At 45.7% G+C, this 20,979-nt stretch overlaps 1 protein-coding gene across 3 annotated transcripts; it reads left to right on the forward strand.

Annotated features, from left to right (window-relative positions):
- The first annotated feature begins 611 nt into the window (after positions 1–611).
- On the forward strand, positions 612–19,753 carry zgpat (zinc finger, CCCH-type with G patch domain). Of its 3 annotated transcripts, none has more exons than XM_082959662.1 (7): positions 612–730; positions 2,203–2,834; positions 4,155–4,288; positions 12,664–12,828; positions 14,076–14,198; positions 14,761–15,202; positions 18,831–19,753. In XM_082959662.1, exons 2-7 carry the CDS (start codon positions 2,254–2,256, stop codon positions 18,967–18,969), a joined length of 1,584 nt encoding a protein of 527 aa, XP_082815788.1. In that variant the 5' UTR covers positions 612–730; positions 2,203–2,253; the 3' UTR covers positions 18,970–19,753.
- Positions 19,754–20,979: the final 1,226 nt, after the last annotated feature.

Raw genomic sequence — 20,979 nt, forward strand, 5'->3', positions numbered from 1 at the left:
TTTTGGCTGATCTATTTGTGGTTTCAGGGTGGGTGAAAACAGAGTTTGGTGCTGTGGAATCAGTGAGGGTAACCAGAAGTGGTCTTGTGATAATTGTTTATGTTTCTGCTGGTCAGAGGGAGAAGGTGCTCCTACAGAAGAAAAAGATTCACGGTGTTTGTGATTCTCGTCGTTTGATGCGACGCAGACAGGGTGGCTTGAGTGGTGAAATAGAAGAGTCGTTGTCTGTTCTTTTGACTTTTGATGTTAAGTCTTTGCACGAAAAAAGTGATGTTAGGATATATAAGTTATCCTTGACGAGCTTTTGTGTCGAATACATTACATTGTTACAGGTGTCAAGCTTATGGGCATGTAGCAGCAGTTTGTAGGAAGGAGGTTCCTAGGTGTGAGAAGTGTGCAGAAGGGCATGAGGCAAAGGAATGTGTAGCATTGGGGAAAGTAGTGGTATGTGTTAATTGTAGGGATGCCCATGGGGCCTGGGGATCAGAAATGTGCGAGAGAGGCATGTTGAGGTTTCCAGGGTTAGAGTAGTGCAGAGGTTGTCATATGCTGAGGCAGTGAAGAAAGTAGGGGAAATGGGTCAAGGGGGAGGGATCCTGAGAGGAGTGGTGTGTGAGTAGTAGATCTGTAACAGTACAGAGGGATATGCCAACAAGTGATATATGTTTCAGTAAGATTGGATTTTTAGCATTTATAGCAATGGTTATCAACTGTACTGCAGGGATGGAATGTAAGTCGCAAAAAATGTAGGTTGTGGTGGCAACTGCAGAGAGGTATTTGGGTGTGTGAGACTTGACATTAGAAGAGTTACAGTTTGTGTTAAGTGGTGGTATCCCATTCTTTTTTTCAAGCAAAGTATAAGGGAGTTGTACTCCAGTCTAGTAGGTGGCAGCCAACCACCGTTAAACCTCATCGAAGAAGATGCTAACCGGCTAATGTTGGCTAGCTTGGGGTGTGTTTGTAAATTCAATCTGGACTGCCAGCGTCCACTCTAGGCGTGTGTAAATTCAGAGCGTTTCGCTCTGGGCACAGAAGTAGGGTTGATCCGAGCGTTCTGACCTCACAGTGGCAGTAAAGCACTCAAGCTAACTGGCTAACTTGCTAGCTACTTCCAGACACAAATGACAGAACATCTCGCTCATTTTGCTCGCCCTAGCAGAGCTGGTTGGGTTTTTCATGTTATCCAGAGAGTTGGAGACTGTAACTGTGCTGCTGGCAACAATTTAATTACGCCTTTCTTTTGCCGACGTTTACGGCACACTCAGACAAGAGCGCTCTGAAATCTGTGTAGATAGCCAGAGTGAATTTACTAACGCACCCAAAGTATCACACAGTCTGAGATGCAAGAAATGTGCTAAATGGAAGAAAACGTATTGCCAACCTATAGAAATTGATATTTTCTGCCAATTTTTCACCTTTTAATGATTCTATAATGATACTTTCAAAATACTTGTATTTTGTGAAGACGCAAAGGGAAATGAATTACTTCCGGGTTACGTTTCATTCGCACGGACACCTTCGGCAGCCTGCTTGTATTTCCCCTATTGTTGTTATGTGTTCTCTTGCAACATGACTTTAAAGTTCTCCCCCCAATAGGCATTTTTGTAGAAAAGGGGTTGAATGTCACGAAGTAAGTATAACGTTTCTAATTGAATTGCTAGGCTGCTGGCACTCAACAGCTAGTTAGCATAAATTGTTAGCTAGCTAGATTATCATTGCATTAGCTAACTGTGTTGCTAACTAGCAGCATTATTTGTGATAGCTTCCTAATTGACGATTTGCCATTTACTTTGAATGTTATATGGCTATGTAACCTTAGCTAGCTACCCCTCTTGATTCATTTAGCTAACTAGCTAATTGAGTTAGTTAGTTAGCTAAATATGTCTACCTAAATTAGCTAGGTAGAATATGTCTACCTAGCTAATTTAGTTAGCTAGGTAGACATTCGCTAACTGAATCTGCTATATCAGCTATATCTGCTCTCGATATAAAAGAACGGAGTTCAGTGTTGTTCAGGTAATCGTTGTTGTCAGTATCACAGATGAGTTCATGTCATGGTGTTTTTATAGCTAAGCTTGATAGCTAACTATTCTAGCCATAGCCTAGCTAGTAAGTTAGCTGATGGATGCACATCCAGACCTAGTTATGCAACATGTTAATGATGGACACATGTTGCATAACTGATCTTTTCTTGTGCCACAGACTCCTTAATAACTAGATGTTGACCAGTGGTTGCTGCCCACCCAGGCCAGTATGGATGAAGGAACCCTGGAGGCAGCCATCACGGCTTACAGCGCCCAGCTGCAGCAGGTGGAAAGTGCCCTGTTGGCCGGCCTGGACCCGTCGCAGCAGGCTGACCTGCTAAAACTGAAAGAAGACCTCTCTCAGCTGATAGAACTCACAGAAGCTAGCCTAGTGTCAGTCAAGAAGAGTCGGCTCCTAGCCACTCTCGAAGAGGACGACGGGCTCCAGTCGCTAGCCACAGGCACACCAGCTAACGGTGGCTTGGACAATGAGTTTGCTGCATTCTACTCGGAAGTGGGGGAGGTTTCCGGAAGTAGCTCAGACATGAGAGAGAGGGAAGATGAGAGAGAGGAGGAGGATGATGGTGAAGTGGAGGGAGAGGTAGATGCACTAAGTGGCACCAAAGTGCGAGCACCCTACCGCACCTCTTGGGGGACTTTGGAGTACCACAATGCAATGATCGTGGGGACAGAGAGTTGTGACAGGAATGAGGCCCAGGTGAGGGTGCTGTATGTCCATCCCACACAGAAGTCCATGAAGCCCTGCCCATTCTTCCTGGAGGACAAGTGTCGCTTTGCAGACAACTGCAGGTATAGGGTTTTATTAAGGGGTGAACATTTAAATGAAATTGTGATCCTTAACGTTAAGAAAAATCAGAAACCAAATTCAAATCGCATTGCAGTTATCACAAAACATGTTATTTTCCATGTTATAGCCGAACTAGACGATAATGCTATGTAATTTAAATAAAACCAGAGCGGAGGGGCAAACTTTTGGCTACTTCTGTGACTTTGCGAGATGTGCAAGACATGTGCATCACATTTGTTTCAGCCTGCTCTCTCCTCTCTTTCCCTTGCGCTGGCTCGCCTGGGCTTTGTTCATTACGCCGATTCTTTTGCAAAATGTTTCTTAACTCTAGTTTTAGTTGCAAACCGGAACGTTACGTTTTGCAACTGTTTGGACTAATGATTACACCCCCGCTCTTTCTCTTCGCTAATGATGCGAGTGTGTTCAGTTTTTGCTCTATTGCGTGTAGAATATCCTACCCTATTCACTGATGGTAGTCCCTGTTTTACTGAAGTTGCAAGACATTGCAAGCCCAGAAATTGAGATAGATGGGCGTAGTGCACTGTTCTGCCTGCCTGGTAGCCGATCTGCCTACACTGTGCCCATCCCCTCTTACAGTTCCTCGCTATGAAAGATATGAGTGTCTGTTCTCTGAAGTACAGCAACTAATCAGTTTCCTCAGTTCCAAAAATACTCAATCTAAGGAATCTTGACACTCAGAAATTATTTTGGAGTCTACTCTCCACCACTACGTCGTCATCATTAACAATTGGAAAAATGGCAGAAAGGCAAGCGACAGCAGCGAAGTCCTGAATGGCAATACTTTAAGAAGTTAAATGAGAAGGAAATGCTAACTTTGAGAGGTAGAATTGAGGTACGGTAATACAGGTGCAATGCTTAACCATCTGAAAGGGATGCACCGTGAGACCTAAACTGTTGCTGGCTCAGCGCAGCTGCATTGTTAATTCACATTAAATTGTATACATTTTTCTTATCGTTTTAACGGAAAACCTATCTATGATCTCACACGGATGTCTTTTTACAGGGTTGGAAGGAAAGCAGAACACACATTTCCTTTGTAACTGATGAAGTAAAAACATCCTTTTTTTTGTCAGTCAAGTTATAACGTTACACTCTTATTTTTCCTCAACCCCCACTTGGTTTTACACTTAATTTTAATTGCCATAAAATGTTTGAAGTGTTGAGCTTTCATGCAGTCTTTTGTACATTCATTTCAGTTCAATTGAAACCCTTTTCGGCTACTCTCCCCAATGTTATTTTGCCAGGCAATGATACGCCGTCTCAGTAAGGACCCTCGTCTGATCCCTGTTCTGGTGTTATAGGTTCTCCCATGGCGAGGTGGTGTATGTGTCAGAGCTCAGAGAGTTCCTGGAGTCGGACCTCACTAACCTTCAAGAGGGCTCCTCCTGCTTGGCCAGGCAAGACGATGGCATCTGGTACTCGGGCAAAATAACAGGTGTGTCACTGACTATCCATCACCTACAGCAGGGGTACTCAACTACTATTTGAGGAGGTCCTGTCACACATTTTCTATGTGACAAAGGTCTGGATGGATATTGTCATTTATTGGCGGAGGAACAAACACCCACCTTGCAACCTATGCAACCCCAAACTGTTCGAACCCCTCTTGTTGGCCGAGAGAGAATGTTGCAATTTTTTAAAGATAATTTCCCGCAATTCTACACATTTTGCCATGTCTTGTGTGTTCATATCAATCAATCAAATGTATTATAAAGCCCTTTTTACATCCACAGATGTCACAAAGTACCTTATACAGAACCCAGCCTAAAACCCCAAAGAGCAAGCAATGCAGACGTAGTCACACGATGGCTAGGGAAAAACTTCTCATAGCAGAGGGGGAGTGGGCAACCACAGGTCTGGGACAAGGTAGCATTTGATAAACAGGTCAGGGTTCCATAGCCGCAGGCAGAACAGCAGAAACTGGAGCAGCAGCACGACAAGGTATGATACCTGAGTGACTAAACAAAATCAATGGCCAGGAGCCTGGGGGTCAAGGCTCCTGGCCATGATAACTACAACATTTACACTGAACTAAAAATATAAACTCAATATGCAACAATTTCAACGATTTTACTGATTTACAGTTCATATAAGGAAATCAGTCAATTGAAATGAATTAATTAGGCCCTAATCTATGGATTTCACATGACTGGGAATACAGATATGCATCTGTTGGTCAAAGATACCTTAAAAAAAAGTAGGGGCGGGGATCAGAAAACACTGTGACCACCATTTGCCTCGTGCAGCGTGACACATCTCATAGAGTTGATCAGGCTGTTGATTGTGGCTTGTGGAATGTTGTCCCACTTCTCTTCCATGGCTGTACGAAGTTTCTGGATATTGGCGGGAACTGGAACGCACTGACGTACACGTCGATCCAGAGCATCCCAAACATGCTCAATGGGTGACCATGGAAGAACTGGGACATTTTCATCTTTCAGGAATTGTGTACAGATCCGTACAACCTGGGGCCATGCATTATCATGCTTTGATGGTGGTGGATGAATGGCACAACAATGGGCGGGCTTGAGGATTTCATCACTATATCTCTGTGCATTCAAATTGCTATCAATAAAATGCAATTGTGTTCATTGTCCGTAGCATATGCCTGCCCATACCATAACCCCACCGACACCATGGGGCACTCTGTTCCCAAAGTTGACATCAGCAAACCACTCGCCCACACGAAGCCATAGACGCTATCTGCCCGGTACAGTTGAAACCGGCATTCATCCAGGAAGAGCACACTTCTCCAACGTGCCAGTGGCCATTGAAGGTGAGCAATTGTCCACTGAAGTTGGTTACGATGTTGAACTGCAGTCAGGTCAAGACCCTGGTGAGGACGACGAGCACGCTGATGAGCTTCCCTGAGACGGTTTCTGACAGTTTGTGCAGAAATTCTTTGGTTGTGCAAACACACGGTTTCATCAGCTGTCCAGGTGGCTGGTCTCAGACGATATTGCATGTGAAGAAGTCTGATGTGGAGGTCCTGGGCTGGAGTGGTTACACGTGGTCTGCGCTTGTGAGGCTGGTTGGACATACTGCCAAGTTCTCAAAAATTATGTTGGTAGAGAAATTCTCATTCAATTATCAGGCAACAGCTCTGGTGGACATTCATGCAGTCAGCATGCCAATTGCACGCTCCCTCAACTTTATACATCTGTGGCATTGTGTTGTGTGACACTGCACATTTTAGTGACCTTTTATTGTCCCCAGCACAAGGTGCACCTGTGTAATTATCATGCTGTTTATTCAGCTTATTGATATGCCACACTTGTCAGATAAATGTATTATCTTGGCATAGGAGAAATGCTCACTAACGGATGTAAACAAATTTTGGCACAATTTGAGAGAAATAACATTTTTGTGCGTATGGTACATTTCTGGTCTCTTTTATTTCAGCTCTAACATAAATAGGCCATAGTAGCAAAGTAATTACAATTTAGCAGATTAACACTGGAGTGATAGATGAGCAGATGATGGTGTGTAAGTAGTGATACTGGTGTGCAACAGAGCAGCAAAGTAAATAAAAACAATATGCGGATGAGGTAGGTAGATTGGGTGGGCTATTTACAGATGGAGTATGTACAGCTGCAGCGATCGGTTAGCTGCACAGATAGCTGATGCTTAAAGTTAGTGAGGGAAATGTAAGTCTCCAGCTTCAGCGATTGATTTTTTATTTTTTATTTTTTTATATATATATATTTTTATATATATATTTAAAATTATTTTTTTTTTTTAATATTTTTTGTTTTTTTGCAATTCGTTCCAGTCACTGGCAGCAGAGAACTGGAAGGAAAGGTGGCCAAAGGAGGTGTTGGCTTTGGGGATGACCAGTGAGATATACCTGCTAGAGCGCGTGCTACGGGTGGGTGTTATTGTGACCAGTGAACTGAGATAAGGCGGAGCTTTACCTAGCAAAGACTTGTAGATGACCTGGAGCCAGTGGTTCTGGTGACGAATATGTAGCGAGGGCCAGCCGACTAGAGCATACAGGTCGCAGTGGTGGGTGGTATAAGGCGCTTTGGTAACATAACGGATGGCACTGTGATAGACTGCATCCAATTTGCTGAGTGGACTATTGGAAGATATTTTGTAAATTACATCGCCGAAGTCGGATCGGTAGGATAGTCAGTTTTACTAGGGTAAGTTTGGCGGCGTGAGTGAAGGAGGCTTTGTTGTGAAATAGAAAGCCGATTCTAGATTTTATTTTGGATTGGAGATGTTTAATATGAGTCTGGAAGGAGAGTTTACAGTCTAGCCAGACACCTAGGTATTTGTACTTGTCCACGTATTCTAGGTCAGAACCGTCCAGAGTAGTGATGCTAGTCGGGCGGGCGGGTGCGGGCAGCGAATGGTTGAAAAGCATGCATTTAGTTTTACTTGCAGTTGGAGGCCACGGAAGGAGTGTTGTATGGCATTGAAGCTCGTTTGGAGGTTAGTTAACAGTGTCCAAAGAAGGGCCAGATGTATACAGAATGGGGTCGTCTGCGTAGAGATGGATCAGGGAATCACCCGCAGCAAGAGCGACATCGTTGATTATATACAGAGAAAAGAGTCGGCCCGAGAATTGAACCCTGTGGTACCCCCATAGAGACTGCCAGAGGTCCGGACAACAGGCCCTCCGATTTTACACACTGAACTCTATCTGCGAAGTAGTTGGTGAACCAGGCGAGGCAGTCATTTGAGAAACCAAGGCTATTGAGTCTGCCAATAAGAATACGGTGATTGACAGAGTCGAAAGCCTTGGCCAGGTCGATGTACTGTGCAGCCGTCTTCAATCTTTTATCGATGGCTTTTATGATATCGTTTAGTACCTTGAGTGTGGCTGAGGTGCACCCGTGACCAGCTCGGAAACCGGATTACACAGCTGAGAAGGTACGGTGGGATTCGAAATGGTCAGTGATCTGTTTATTAACTTGGCTTTCAAAGACTTTAGAAAGGCAGGGCAGGATGGATATAGGTCTGTAACAGTTTGGGTCTAGAGTGTCACCCCCTTTGAAGAGGATGACCACGGCAGCTTTCCAATCTTTAGGGATCTCGGACAAAATGAGAGGTTGAACAGACTGGTAATAGGGGTTGTAACAATGGCGGCGGATAATTTTAGAGAGGGTCCAGATTGTCTAGCCCAGCTGATTTGTACTGGTCCAGGTTTTGCAGCTCTTTCAGAACATCTGCGATCTGGATTTGGGTGAAGGAGAAGCTGGGGAGGCTCGGGCAAGTAGCTGCGAGGGGTGCGGAGCTGTTGGCCGGGGTTGGGGTAGCCAGGAGGGAAGCATGGCCAGCCGTAGAGAAATGCTTATTGACATTTTTGATTATCATGGATTTATCGGTGGTGACCATGTCGCCTAGCCTCAGTGCAGTGGGCAGCTGGGAGGAGGTACTCTTGTTCTCCATGGACTTTAGTGTCCCAGAACGTTTTGGAGTTAGAGCTACAGGATGCAAATTTCTGTTTGAAAAAGCTAGCCTTTGCTTTCCTGACTGACTGTGTGTATTGGTTCCTGACTTCCCTGAACAGTTGCATATCGCGGGGACTATTTGATGCTATTGCAGTCCGCCACAGGATGTTTTTGTGCTGGTCAAGGGCAGTCAGGTCTGGAGTGAACCAAGGGCTATATCTGTTCTTAGTTGTACATTTTTTGAAAGGGGCATGCTTATTTAAGATGGTGAGGAAATGACTTTTAAAGAATTACCAGGCATCCTCGACTGACGGGATGAGGTCAATATCCTTCCAGCATACCTGGGCCAGGTCGATTAGAAAGGCCTGCTGGCAGAAGTGTTTTAGGGAGCGTTTGACAGTGATGAGGGGTGGTCGTTTGACCGCGGACCCATTCGGATGCAGGCAGTGATCGCTGAGATCCTGGTTGAAAACAGCAGAGGTGTATTTAGAGGGCAAGTTGGTCAGGATGATATCTAAGAGGGTGCCCATGATTACGGATTTAGGGTTGTACCTGGTGGTTTCCTTGATAATTTGTGTGAGGTTGAGGGCATCTAGCTTAGATTGTAGGACTGCTGCTGTGTTAAGCATATCCCAGTTTAGGTCACCTAACAGAACGAACTCTGAAGATAGATGGGGGGCAATCAATTCACATATGGTGTCCAGGGCACAGCTGGGAGCTGAGCGGGGTCTATAACAGGCGGTAACAGTGAGAGTTATTTCTGGAGAGATTCATTTTTAAAATTAGAAGCTCGAACTGTTTGGGCATAGACCTGGAAAGTATGACAGAACTTTGCAAGCTATCTCTGCAGTAGATTGCAACTCCTTCCCCTTTGGCAGTTCTATCTTGATGGAAAATGTTGTAGTTGGGTATGGAAATCTCAGAATTTTTGGTGGCCTTCCTAAGCCAGGATTCAGACACGGCAAGGACATCGGGGTTGGTGGAGTGTGCTAAAGCAGTGAGTAAAACAAACATAGGGAGGAGGCTTCTGATGTTAACATGCATGAAACCAAGGCTTTTACGGTCACAGAAGTCAACAAATGAGTGCCTGGGGACACGCAGGGCCTGGGTTAGCCTCCACATCACCCGAGGAACAGAGGAGTAGGATGAGGGTACGGCTAAAGGCTAGCAAAACTGGTCGTCTGGTGGGTTGGGGACAGAATAAAAGGAGCAGATTTCTGGGCGTGGATGAATAGATTCAGGGCATAATGTGCAGACAGGGGTAGGTGGGGTGCGGGTACAGTGGAGGTAAGCCCAGGCAGTGAGTGATGATAAGAGAGATTGCTTCTCTGGACATGCTGGTTATACTGGGTGAGGTAACTGCATGTGTGGGAGGTGGGACAAAGGAGGTATCTAAGGCATGTACAGTGGGACTAGGGGCTAAACTAAAACAATGATAATTATCCTAAACAACAGTATACAAGGCATATTGACATTTGAGAGAGGCATAAAGCAATCACAGGTGTTGATTGGGAGAGCTAGCTAAGTCAACAACGGTAAGACAACAACAGCTAATCAGCTAAGTCAACAACAACAACAACAGGTAAAATGGCGATGAATGGGCAGAGAGGGTCGGTTAACTACACACAGGGCCTGAGTTCGGGGCTAGGGCTGACAGATAAACCAAGTGGAGTGTGGTGGTAAATGAACAGTCCAGCAGGCATCAGCTATGTAGCCATGTGATCATAGGGTCCAGTGTACAGCAATAGATGGAACAGGCAAGCCGCTAGGTAGTCGTTACTACGCTAGCACGCGGGAGACACAGCGTTTAAAGTTAGCAGTCCGGGGTAAGTAGAAGCGTCTGCTCCGTTGTCCGGCAAAGGCTGGTTGAAGGCACAGCTGATGGAATTACGTCTGCGGACCAGTCATGGTGGTACGGCGGGGCGCCGTGTCGACAAAGGGACCGGGCCAGATGGCGAAATAGGTATTGTAGTTGTGGGAATTTCGTTTGCTAGCCGGGAGATGCACCTGGCTCAGGGCTAGCTTCGGGGCTGGGTCACTCAGTTGAAGATAGCTAGCTGTGATGATCAATGGTCGGCAGAAATCTGCCGTTGTAGTGGTGTAAAACAGTCCGAGCCTGGCAGGTATTATCCAGGCTAAAAAAACAGCTGGTGCCTGAGCAGAGGGTCACATGTTGAGGGTCACATGAACATGCCTTCAGAAAGTATTCATACCCCTTGACTTGTTCCACATTTTGTTGTTACAGCCTGAATTCAATATGGATTAAATATATATTTATTCCTCCCACAATACTGCATCTTTCCCAAATGTATTGAAAATAAAATACAGATGTCATTTACATAATTACTCACAGCTCTCCAAATTGAGCTCAGGTGCATCCAATTTCCTTTGATCATCCTTGATGTGTTGCTGCAACTTGATTGGAGACCACCTGTGGCCAATTAAATTGTTTGGACATGATTTAGAAAGAAACATACCTGTCTGTATAAGGTCCCACAGCTGACAGTGCATGTCAGAGCAGAAACTCCAAGGAACTGTTTGTAGATCTCTGAGATAAAATTGTGCTGAGACATATCTGGGGAGGGTATAAAACAATTTCTAGAGAGATGAAAATGTCCAAGAGCACAGTAGTCTCTGTCATTAGGAAATGGGGGGGAAAAAATATGGAACTGACCAAACTGAACAACCGGGCAAGAAGGACATTGGTCAGGGAGGTGACCAAGAACCCAATGACCACTCTGACAGAATTACAGAGTTCCTTGGCTCAGATGAGAGAACCTGCCTGAAGGACAACAGTCTACAGCATTTCACCAATCTGGGCTTTATGGTAGAGTGCTGTTTTCGTCTCACTCGCTCACGCTCTCTCTTACCTGCTGTCTCGACCTCTGAATGCTCGGCTATGAAAAGCTCACTGACATTTACTCCTGAGGTGCTGACCTCTGTTGCACCCTCTACAACCTCTGTGATTATAAATGACAAGCAGGGTCAAAATAATAAACATTTGAGCATCTTGAAGAACGATCTGGCCTTAATGTCCTTAATGTCCTCTTATCTTCTCCCAGCACAGCCAAAAGAGGACTGGCCACCCCTCAGAGCCTGGTTCCTCTCTAGGTTTGTTCCTAGGTTCCTGCCTTTTCTAGGGAGTTTTTCCTAGCCACTGCTTCTACAGCTGTATTGCTTGCTCTTTTGGGTTTTAGGCTAGGTTCTGTATCAGCACTTTGTGACCTGCTGAGGTAAAAAGGGCTTTATAAATGCATTTGAGTGGCCATATGGAAGCAACTCCTGAGAAAAAGAAACATGACTGGAGTTTGCAAAAAAGGCACGTGAAATACAGAGCACAAGGCAAAAGATTCTGTGCTCGGATGAGACAAAAATGTAATTTGGCCTGAATGCAAAGCGCTATGTCTGGAGAATACCAAGTACAGCTTATCACCCAACTAACACCATCCCAACCGTGAAGCATGGGCGTGGTAGCATCATGCTTTAAGGATGCTGTTCAGTGGCAGGGACTGCGACACTGGTGAGGATAGAGGGAACAATGAATGCAGCCAAGTACAAGCAAATCCTTGATGAGAACCTAATCCAGAGTGCGAACGACCTTAGACTGGGGTGAAAATGTACATTCCAACAGGACAATGACCCCAAGCATACATCTAAAGCAATGCTGGAATGGCTTCAGAACTAGAATGTGAAAGTTCTTGAGTGGCCCAGCCAAAGCCCATACTTGAATCCCATTGAAAATCTGTGGAAAGACTTGAATGCTGTTCACCGCCGCCTCTATCCAATTCAAGAGTATAAGAAAATCTGCAAAGAAGAAGGGGAGAAAATCCCCAAATCCAGTTGTGCAAAGCTGATACAGACATGCCAAAAGCTGTAATGGCAGACAAAGGTGCTTCTAAAAAGTTTTGACTCAGGTGTGAATACTTATGTAAATGAGATTTCTTTATTTAATTTTGAATGAATTTGCTGACATTTCTAAATAAAAAACACTTTCACTTTGTCATTATGGGATTGTGTGTGTGTGTGTGTGTGTGTGTGTAGATGGGTGATTCTTTTTGAATTCATGTTGTAATACAACAACTTGGAATAAATCAAGGAGTATGAGTACTTTCTGAAGGCACTGTTTCTTATTTTGTAAGTCATGCCCAGCGATCTATATTGACCTTGTTCTGGGTCCAGATCCGGACTGTGGCCCGCCTGTTGAGTATGGCTGACGTACAGCATAACAAGCATTGCCTTTCTAAAACCCATTCAATTTCACCCAATTTACCCACCACTAGAGATGTAGCCTATTGAGTCATGTTGGGTGTTATGTCAATGTTTTGTAGTAGACAAGATTAACTTCTGATCAGCTCAGATTACTGTGTTCCACTAACCAAGGTGATTGATATGCTCTCGTCTGTCTGAGTAGACATCGACAATGATTTCTACACGGTGAAGTTCGACTCGGCCTTGCTGAAGAACGTCATGGTGGAGGCTGACGGGGTCATCCCACCGTTGAGAGAAGATGACCTGCCCTCCTGCTCTGACTCGGAGGATGACGACAACGGAGAGGGCGAAGCAGCGTTCCCCAGAGGTAGGTACCTCTTTCAACAATGTGTAGACCATATACACTGAACAAAAATATAAACGCAACTTGCCGCAATTTCAAATGGCTTAAGGACAACAAAGTCAAGGTATTGGAGTGGCCATCACAAAGCCCTGACCTCGATCCTATAGAACATTTGTGGGCAGAACTGAAAAAGTATGTGCGAGCAAGGAGGCCTACAAACCTGACTCCGTTACACCAGCTCTGTCAGGAGAAATGGGGCAAAATTCACCTAACTTATTGTGGGAAGCTTGTGGAAGGCTACCTGAAACATTTGACCCAAGTTAAACAATTTAAAGGCAATGCTACCAAATACTAATTGAGTGTATGTAAACTTCTGACCAACTGGGAACGTGATGAAAGACATTAAATCTGAAATAAATCATTCTCTCTACTATTATCATGACATTTCACATTCTTAAAGTAAAGTGGTGATCCTAACTGACCTTAGACAGGGAATTTTTACTAGGATTAAATGTCAGGAATTGTGAAAAACTGAGTTTAAATGTATTTGGCTTATGTGTATGTAAACTTCCAACTTCATCTGTATGAATAGACTCCAGATTCTGTTTCTATGGTGTAGATCCAGCTTTGTCTTGAGGATTTGCATGTATTGGTATTAAAGACATGGTTATGGGTGATTCTATCCCAACATGGCCAGAAATGATTTTGGTTATAACAGATTGTTTTGGCAATTCTCACATAAAAATTTGTTGGAAGGATGTTTAAAATGATTTTTACATTTGTGTCACAAATTGTTTTGGGGGGGGGTGGGTGGGGGTCATGATGAAAGTGTCACTTTTAGGCCCTTTTGAGAGCTATATATGCCCCCCTCATTGTACTCCAAGGTGGTGTTTGTATTATGTACGATTCACGAATGAAAGAAAGGGCCTAAAATAGCCACTTTCATCATGATTTTCAAAAAAATGGTTTGATACAAATGTCAAAAGCATGTTAAACATCCTTCACTCCAATGAAGTTTCAATAAACAATCTGAGATGGCAAAAATATTTTGGGGCATGCTGGCATGGAATCGACCCTAATGTAGAAATAGAGGATGTTATTGATTTGTAATTTACTTCCCAATTGAATCAATGTTTTTCCTTTCGCAGAAACCACAAACATTGGTGGATAACATGAAACCTACTTACACAGTAACTTGGCTGAATGTTTCTTTGTACAGATGCCCTGCATGTAGCTAAAGTATTTAGTTTGTCTTCTCATTGACCCATCAGTTTTAACCCAAGAGGAGGATTGGGCGCCGTCGAGAAGTTCTTCTGCCTTTGGTGGCTGGGAGGCACACACAAGAGGCATAGGCTCCAAGCTCATGCTCAAAATGGGATATGAATATGGGAAAGGTAAACACAAGTGATTATCAGTCAACAAACATGGAGACAATGCAGATAAGTAATACTGTAAAACACAATGTAATGAAAAATGTTGGGCTACTCTAAAATCAAATACATATTGCCTAGTGGCACATATTTTCTGGTGAATGAAATTGTCAGTTTTAAAGGTTAGTTCACAATCAAGGATTAGTGAAACACTCTTGCACGTAGCTGCAGCAATAGTCTCCACTGTCAGTCTCGGGTCATCTTCTTCACCATGCCCCAGCTCTGCTGGTGTTGTTGGAGCTCAGTCTTGATTGTTCTCTGCAATGTTGTTTTGGGCCTCCCCCTCTTACGTCTGCCCTTAAATTTGGGAAATGTGTGGATTAGTAAAAGCAATGTCCCATACAACTCGTACTGTAAGTTTAAAGCAATTTTACTGTGGTCATTTCAAGTTGACACCCTAAAATCCACTTTAACGCATCACACAAATGGCCATTGTTTTAGGCTTTCAGTTTAATTGCTTTTCAAGATACAAGCCACAATTTGCCGTTCCCAGCAAGCACATAGTAGATACGTCTGTGCCCAACAGGTCTGGGTAAAACGTCAGAGGGTCGGGTGGAGCCAGTGCTGGCGGTGGTCCTGCCCAAAGGTAAATCTCTGGACCAGTGTGCTGAGCTCACTGCGAGGAAGACGCAGAGAAAAGTGGCCAAAGGCAAAGATGGGCAGCAGGTGAGCCGCAATAAGAGAACAAGAAAGGCTCGTGCACATAACACTGGTGGGTGTCACAACGTCTTTGACTTCCTGAACCGCAAGCTGGGCAACGGGGACGCCAACCCTGAGGCAGGAGGCACTTGTGGCCCCCCTCCCTCACATACTCCGTCGTCTCAAGGGGCCGGAGTGGAGGCTTACAAGGGGGGGAAGAGCACCAAGAGAAACCTGAACGTGAAGCTGTTCCAGGCGGCAGAGAGGGTGGCCCAGACGGAGAGGGAGATCCAGAGGCTCACAGAGTCCCTGAGCCGACGGACTGGAAGGTAAGGAAAGGAGAGACCCTGGGAACTCGCCTCTCATGTCATAAGATGGATGCCCAACAGCCATACCGCAGTACTTCACCTGCCATCAGATGTGAATGGCAGTGTACTGTAGTTGTTAAACAATGTTTTCTAAACTCATGTCAATGATAGTTTGATCTTTGCTGACCAGAGATGGGTTTAGGATTTGCAGCAAATCACAAATATAGTAGGTCCCTATTCTCCCAATGCAGCCTCTCCCTCTCTTTGATCTCTTTTAGCTTTCTTCCTCTGTAGCAACTTACATTTAAGTCATTTAGCAGATGCTCTTATCCAGAGCGACTTACAAATTGGTGCATTCACCTTATGATATCCAGTGGAACAACCACTTTACAATAGTGCATCTAAATCTTTTAAGGGGGGGGGGGGGGGGGTTAGAAGGATTACTTTATCCTATCCCAGGTATTCCTTAAAGAGGTGGGGTTTCAGGTGTCTCCGGAAGGTGGTGATTGACTCCGCTGTCCTGGCGTCGTGAGGGAGCTTGTTCCACCATTGGGGTGCCAGAGCAGCGAACCGTTTTGACTGGGCTGAGCGGGAACTGTGCTTCCTCAGAGGTAGGGGGGCCAGCAGGCCAGAGGTGGATGAACGCAGTGCCCTTGTTTGGGTGTAGGGCCTGATCAGAGCCTGAAGGTATGGAGGTGCCGTTCCCCTCACAGCTCCGTAGGCAAGCACCATGGTCTTGTAGCGGATGCGAGCTTCAACTGGAAGCCAGTGGAGAGAGCGGAGGAGCGGGGTGACGTGAGAGAACTTGGGAAGGTTGAACACCAGACGGGCTGCGGCGTTCTGGATGAGTTGTAGGGGTTTAATGGCACAGGCAGGGAGCCCAGCCAACAGCGAGTTGCAGTAATCCAGACGGGAGATGACAAGTGCCTGGATTAGGACCTGCGCCGCTTCCTGTGTGAGGCAGGGTCGTACTCTGCGAATGTTGTAGAGCATGAACCTACAGGATCGGGTCACCGCCTTGATGTTAGTGGAGAACGACAGGGTGTTGTCCAGGATCACGCCAAGGTTCTTAGCACTCTGGGAGGAGGACACAAGGGAGTTGTCAACCGTGATGGCGAGATCATGGAACGGGCAGTCCTTCCCCGGGAGGAAGAGCAGCTCCGTCTTGCCGAGGTTCAGCTTGAGGTGGTGATCCGTCATCCACACTGATATGTCTGCCAGACATGCAGAGATGCGATTCGCTGCCAGGTTATCAGAAGGGGGAAAGGAGAAGATTAATTGTGTGTCGTCTGCATAGCAATGATAGGAGAGACCATGTGAGGATATGACAGAGCCAAGTGACTTGGTGTATAGCGAGAATAGGAGAGGGCCTAGAACAGAGCCCTGGGGGACACCAGTGGTGAGAGCGCGTGGTGCGGAGACAGATTCTCGCCACGCCACCTGGTAGGAGCGACCTGTCAGGTAGGACGCAATCCAAGCGTGGGCGGCGCCGGAGATGCCCAACTCGGAGAGGGTGGAGAGGAGGATCTGATGGTTCACAGTATCAAAGGCAGCAGATAGGTCTAGAAGGATGAGAGCAGAGGAGGGAGACTTAGCTTTAGCAGTGCGGAGAGCCTCCGTGACACAGAGAAGAGCAGTCTCAGTTGAATGCCCAGTCTTGAAACCTGACTGATTAGGATCAAGAAGGTCATTCTGAGAGAGATGGCAGGAGAGCTGGCCAAGGACGGCACGTTCAAGAGTTTTGGAGAGAAAAGAAAGAAGGGATACTGCTCTGTAGTTGTTGACATCGGAGGGATCGAGTGTAGGTTTTTTCAGAAGGGGTGCAACTCTCGCTCTCTTGAAGACGGAAGGGACGTAGCCAGCGGTCAAGGATGAGTTGATGAGCGAGGTGAGGTAGGGGAGAAGGTCTCCGGAAATGGTCTGGAGAAGAGAGGAGGGGATAGGGTCAAGTGGGCAGGTTGTTGGGCGGCCGGCCGTCACAAGATGCGAGATTTCATCTGGAGAGAGAGGGGAGAAAGAGGTCAAAGCACAGGGTAGGGCAGTGTGAACAAGACCAGCGGTGTCGTTTGACTTAGCAAACGAGGATCGGATATCGTCAACCTTCTTTTCAAAATGGTTGACGAAGTCATCCGCGGGGGGGGGGGGTATTCAGGAGGGAGGAGAAGGTAGCAAAGAGCTTCCTAGGGTTAGAGGCAGATGCTTGGAATTTAGAGTGGTAGAAAGTGGCTTTAGCAGCAGAGACAGAAGAGGAGAATGTAGAGAGGAGGGAGTGAAAGGATGCCAGGTCCGCAGGGAGGCGAGTTTTCCTCCATTTCCGCTCGGCTGCCCGGAGCCCTGTTCTGTGAGCTCGCAGTGAGTCGTCGAGCCATGGAGCAGGAGGGGAGGACCGAGCCGGCCTGGAGGATAGGGGACAGAGAAAATCAAAGGATGCAGAAAGGGAGGAGAGCAGGGTTGAGGAGGCAGAATCAGGAGATAGGTTGGAGAAGGTTTGAGCAGAGGGAAGAGATGATAGGATGGAAGAGGAGAGAGTAGCGGGAGAGAGAGAGCGATGGTTGGGAAGGCGCAATACCATCTGAGTAGGGGCAGAGTGAGAAGTGTTGGATGAGAGCGAGAGGGAAAAGGATACAAGGTAGTGGTCGGAGATTTGGAGGGGAGTTGCAATGAGATTAGTGGAAGAACAGCATCTAGTAAAGATGAGGTCAAGCGTATTGCCTGCCTTGTGAGTAGGGGGGGAAGGTGAGAGGGTGAGGTCAAAAGAGGAGAGGAGTGGAAAGAAGGAGGCAGAGAGGAATGAGTCAAAGGTAGACGTGGGGAGGTTTAAGTCACCCAGAACTGTGAGAGGTGAGCCATCCTCAGGAAAGGAACTTATCAAGGCGTCAAGCTCGTTGATGAACTCTCCAAGGGAACCTGGAGGGCGATAAATGATAAGGATGTTAAGCTTGAAAGGGCTGGTAACTGTGACAGCATGGAATTCAAATGAGGAGATAGACAGATGGGTCAGGGGAGAAAGAGAGTATGTCCACTTGGGAGAGATGAGGATTCCAGTGCCACCACCCCACTGGCTCGATGCTCTAGGGGTATGCGAGAACACGTGGGCAGACGAGGAGAGAGCAGTAGGAGTAGCAGTGTTATCTGTGGTAATCCATGTTTCCGTCAGCGCCAGGAAGTCTAGGGACTGGAGGGTAGCATAGGCTGAGATGAACTCAGCCTTGTTGGCCGCAGACCGGCAGTTCCAGAGGCTGCCGGAGACCTGGAACTCCACGTGAGTCGTGCGCGCTGGGACCACCAGGTTAGAGTGGCAGCGGCCACGCGGTGTGAAGCGTTTGTATGGCCTGTGCAGAGGGGAGAGAACAGAGATAGACAGACACATAGTTGACAAGCTACAGAAGTGTTGTTTCTTGTATTATTGTCTCTTGTGTCTTTAGAGAACTGTTTCACTTTGATATCCTTTTTCTTCTGTCCTGATTTTCTCTTTCTTTTCTTCTGTTAACTAGATATTCTTTGTTATTCTTCGTTAGCTAGCTAGCTTCTTCCAAAAGAGAGAACTTTGCTTCTGTAGATGTACTTCTATAGTGTAAGACTATAAAGCAACTCCTCCCCATGTCTTAGTAGTTCTTATTAAAGCACTGTTCCCTTTGTGTCCCCACAGGGACTCTTCCATGGTGACTCACCTAGAAGAGAAGCTGTCTGCAGCCCGTAGCCTGCTGGTCCAGCAGAAGGCCCAGGAGCTCTCAGCCCAGAGGGAGAACAGGAAGGCTGATACTCACAAGAAAATGACAGAGTTTTGACCACACAGTCCTCCAGTGATTAGAACCCACAAACAATTTTTGTCAACTGAGAGAGGTGCCTCCTTAAGCTTATTTCATCCATTTGACTCAAAAGACTTTGGATTGCCTTAAGGCCTCTGGTTGTTGGACTTTTGCCTTTTTTTTGAGTACTCAACTGGCTCCATGCATGAGTTATTGCTGTTAATATTGGTCAGTTTCTGTTTATGAAATGTCGACATGGGTTGCAGTGGTGGAGATTTTAAGTGTGGGTCAGTTGCTGATGAACCTCTTGTTTTTAAAGGATGAGCCATGACACACTTGAATTAACTGTTTATCATGGATGAGACAGCTACATATAAGTGGATATGACAGATTTTGGTTTCAGGTCCATAATTCTCTTATGTTGTTTTTCAAGTTGGGGCGGCAGGTAGCCTAGTGGTTAAGAGTGTTGGGCCAGTAACCGAAAGGTTGATAGATCGAATCCCCAAGCTGACAAGGTAAAAATCTGTCGTTCTGCCCCTGAACAAGGCAGTTAACCCACTGTTCCTAGGCTGTCATTGTAAATAAGAATTTGTTCTTAACTGACTTACCTAGTTAAATTAAGGTTAAATAAAATAAAAAGTTCCACCAATGTAACTAACAATTTAATTATGTTATAGTTTGGAGTGGACAGCTTTCTTTAAATAAATGTTTTTATTATTTTGCCAATGTTTTCAGAACTCACTGTACATTTTCCATTCTTTGTAAATATTAACCTCATGCACAACCTAAGCGTGATATAAAAAGAAAAATGTATCCCAAGAAATGCTTGTGTTTTCATATTTGTTATTCTTACGGAACCTTTAACAGGTTTTGTCAGAAGAAATTTGAATTATTTTGAACAGATGTGGGTGCCAGCTTTGATCTCTCGCCCACCTCACATTTTTGACTGACCTTTGACCTTTCAAGTGTTTTAAAGTGAAGCCCATCCCTTCACCCCTGCATCCTCTGTCATACTCAGCTTCTAGCTACTGCCATCGTCTCTTTTTATTAAATAAGGAATTTGGAGTATTAATTTTCAGGCAATTGAAGTCAATTCTTTGGGCCCTACTCAATGGATTTCACAAGACTGGGAATACAGATTCCTTTAAAAAAAGGTAGGGGTTTGGATCAGAAAACCAGCCAGTATCTGCTGTGACCACCATTTGACAGTGCGACACATCTCCCTTGCATACAGTTGATCAGGCTGTTGATTGTGGTCTGTGGAATGTTCTCCCACTCCTCCATTGGCTGTGTGAAGTTGCTGGATTTTGGCGGGAACTGGAACACGCTATCCTACACGACAATCTAGAGCATCCCAAACATGGTCAATGGGTGACATGTGTGGTGAGTATGCAGGCCATATATTTTCAGCTTCCAGGAATTGTGTACAGATCATTACGACCTGGGACCATCCATTATCATGCTGAAATATTAGGTTATGGCAGAGGATGAATGGCTCTAATGGGCCTCGTCAAGGTATCTCATTCAAACTGAAGCGAGGCGGCCATCTCTGTCGGCGCCGGAAGTTAAAATGCAATTGTTTGTCCGTTGCTTATACCTGCCCATACCATAACCCCATCGCCACCATGGGGCGCTCTGACAACGTAGACATCAGCAAACCACTCGCCCACATGACGCCATACGTGTGGTCTGCGGTTGTGAGGCCAGTTGAACGTACTGCCAAAGGCGGCCTATGGTAGAGAAATGAACATTAAAATCTCTGGCAAAGGTTCTGGTGGACGTTCTTGCAGTCAGCATGCCAATCGCACGCTCCCTCAACTGGAGACATCTGTGGCATTGTGTTGTGTGACAAAACTGCACATTTTAGTGGCCTTTTATTGTCCCCAGCACAAGGTGTAATGATCATGCTGTTTAATCAGCTTCTTGAAATGCCCCACCTGTCATGTGGATGGGTCGTCTTGGCAGGAGAAATGGGGATGTAAACGTTTGGGCACAACATTTGAGAGAAATAAGCTTTTGTGCGTATGGAAAATTCCTGGGATCTTTAAT

The sequence above is a fragment of the Salmo salar genome, chromosome 13 (genome assembly GCF_965601325.2).
Source record: "Salmo salar chromosome 13, fSalSal1, whole genome shotgun sequence".
In the NCBI taxonomy this organism is placed as follows: domain Eukaryota; kingdom Metazoa; phylum Chordata; class Actinopteri; order Salmoniformes; family Salmonidae; genus Salmo; species Salmo salar.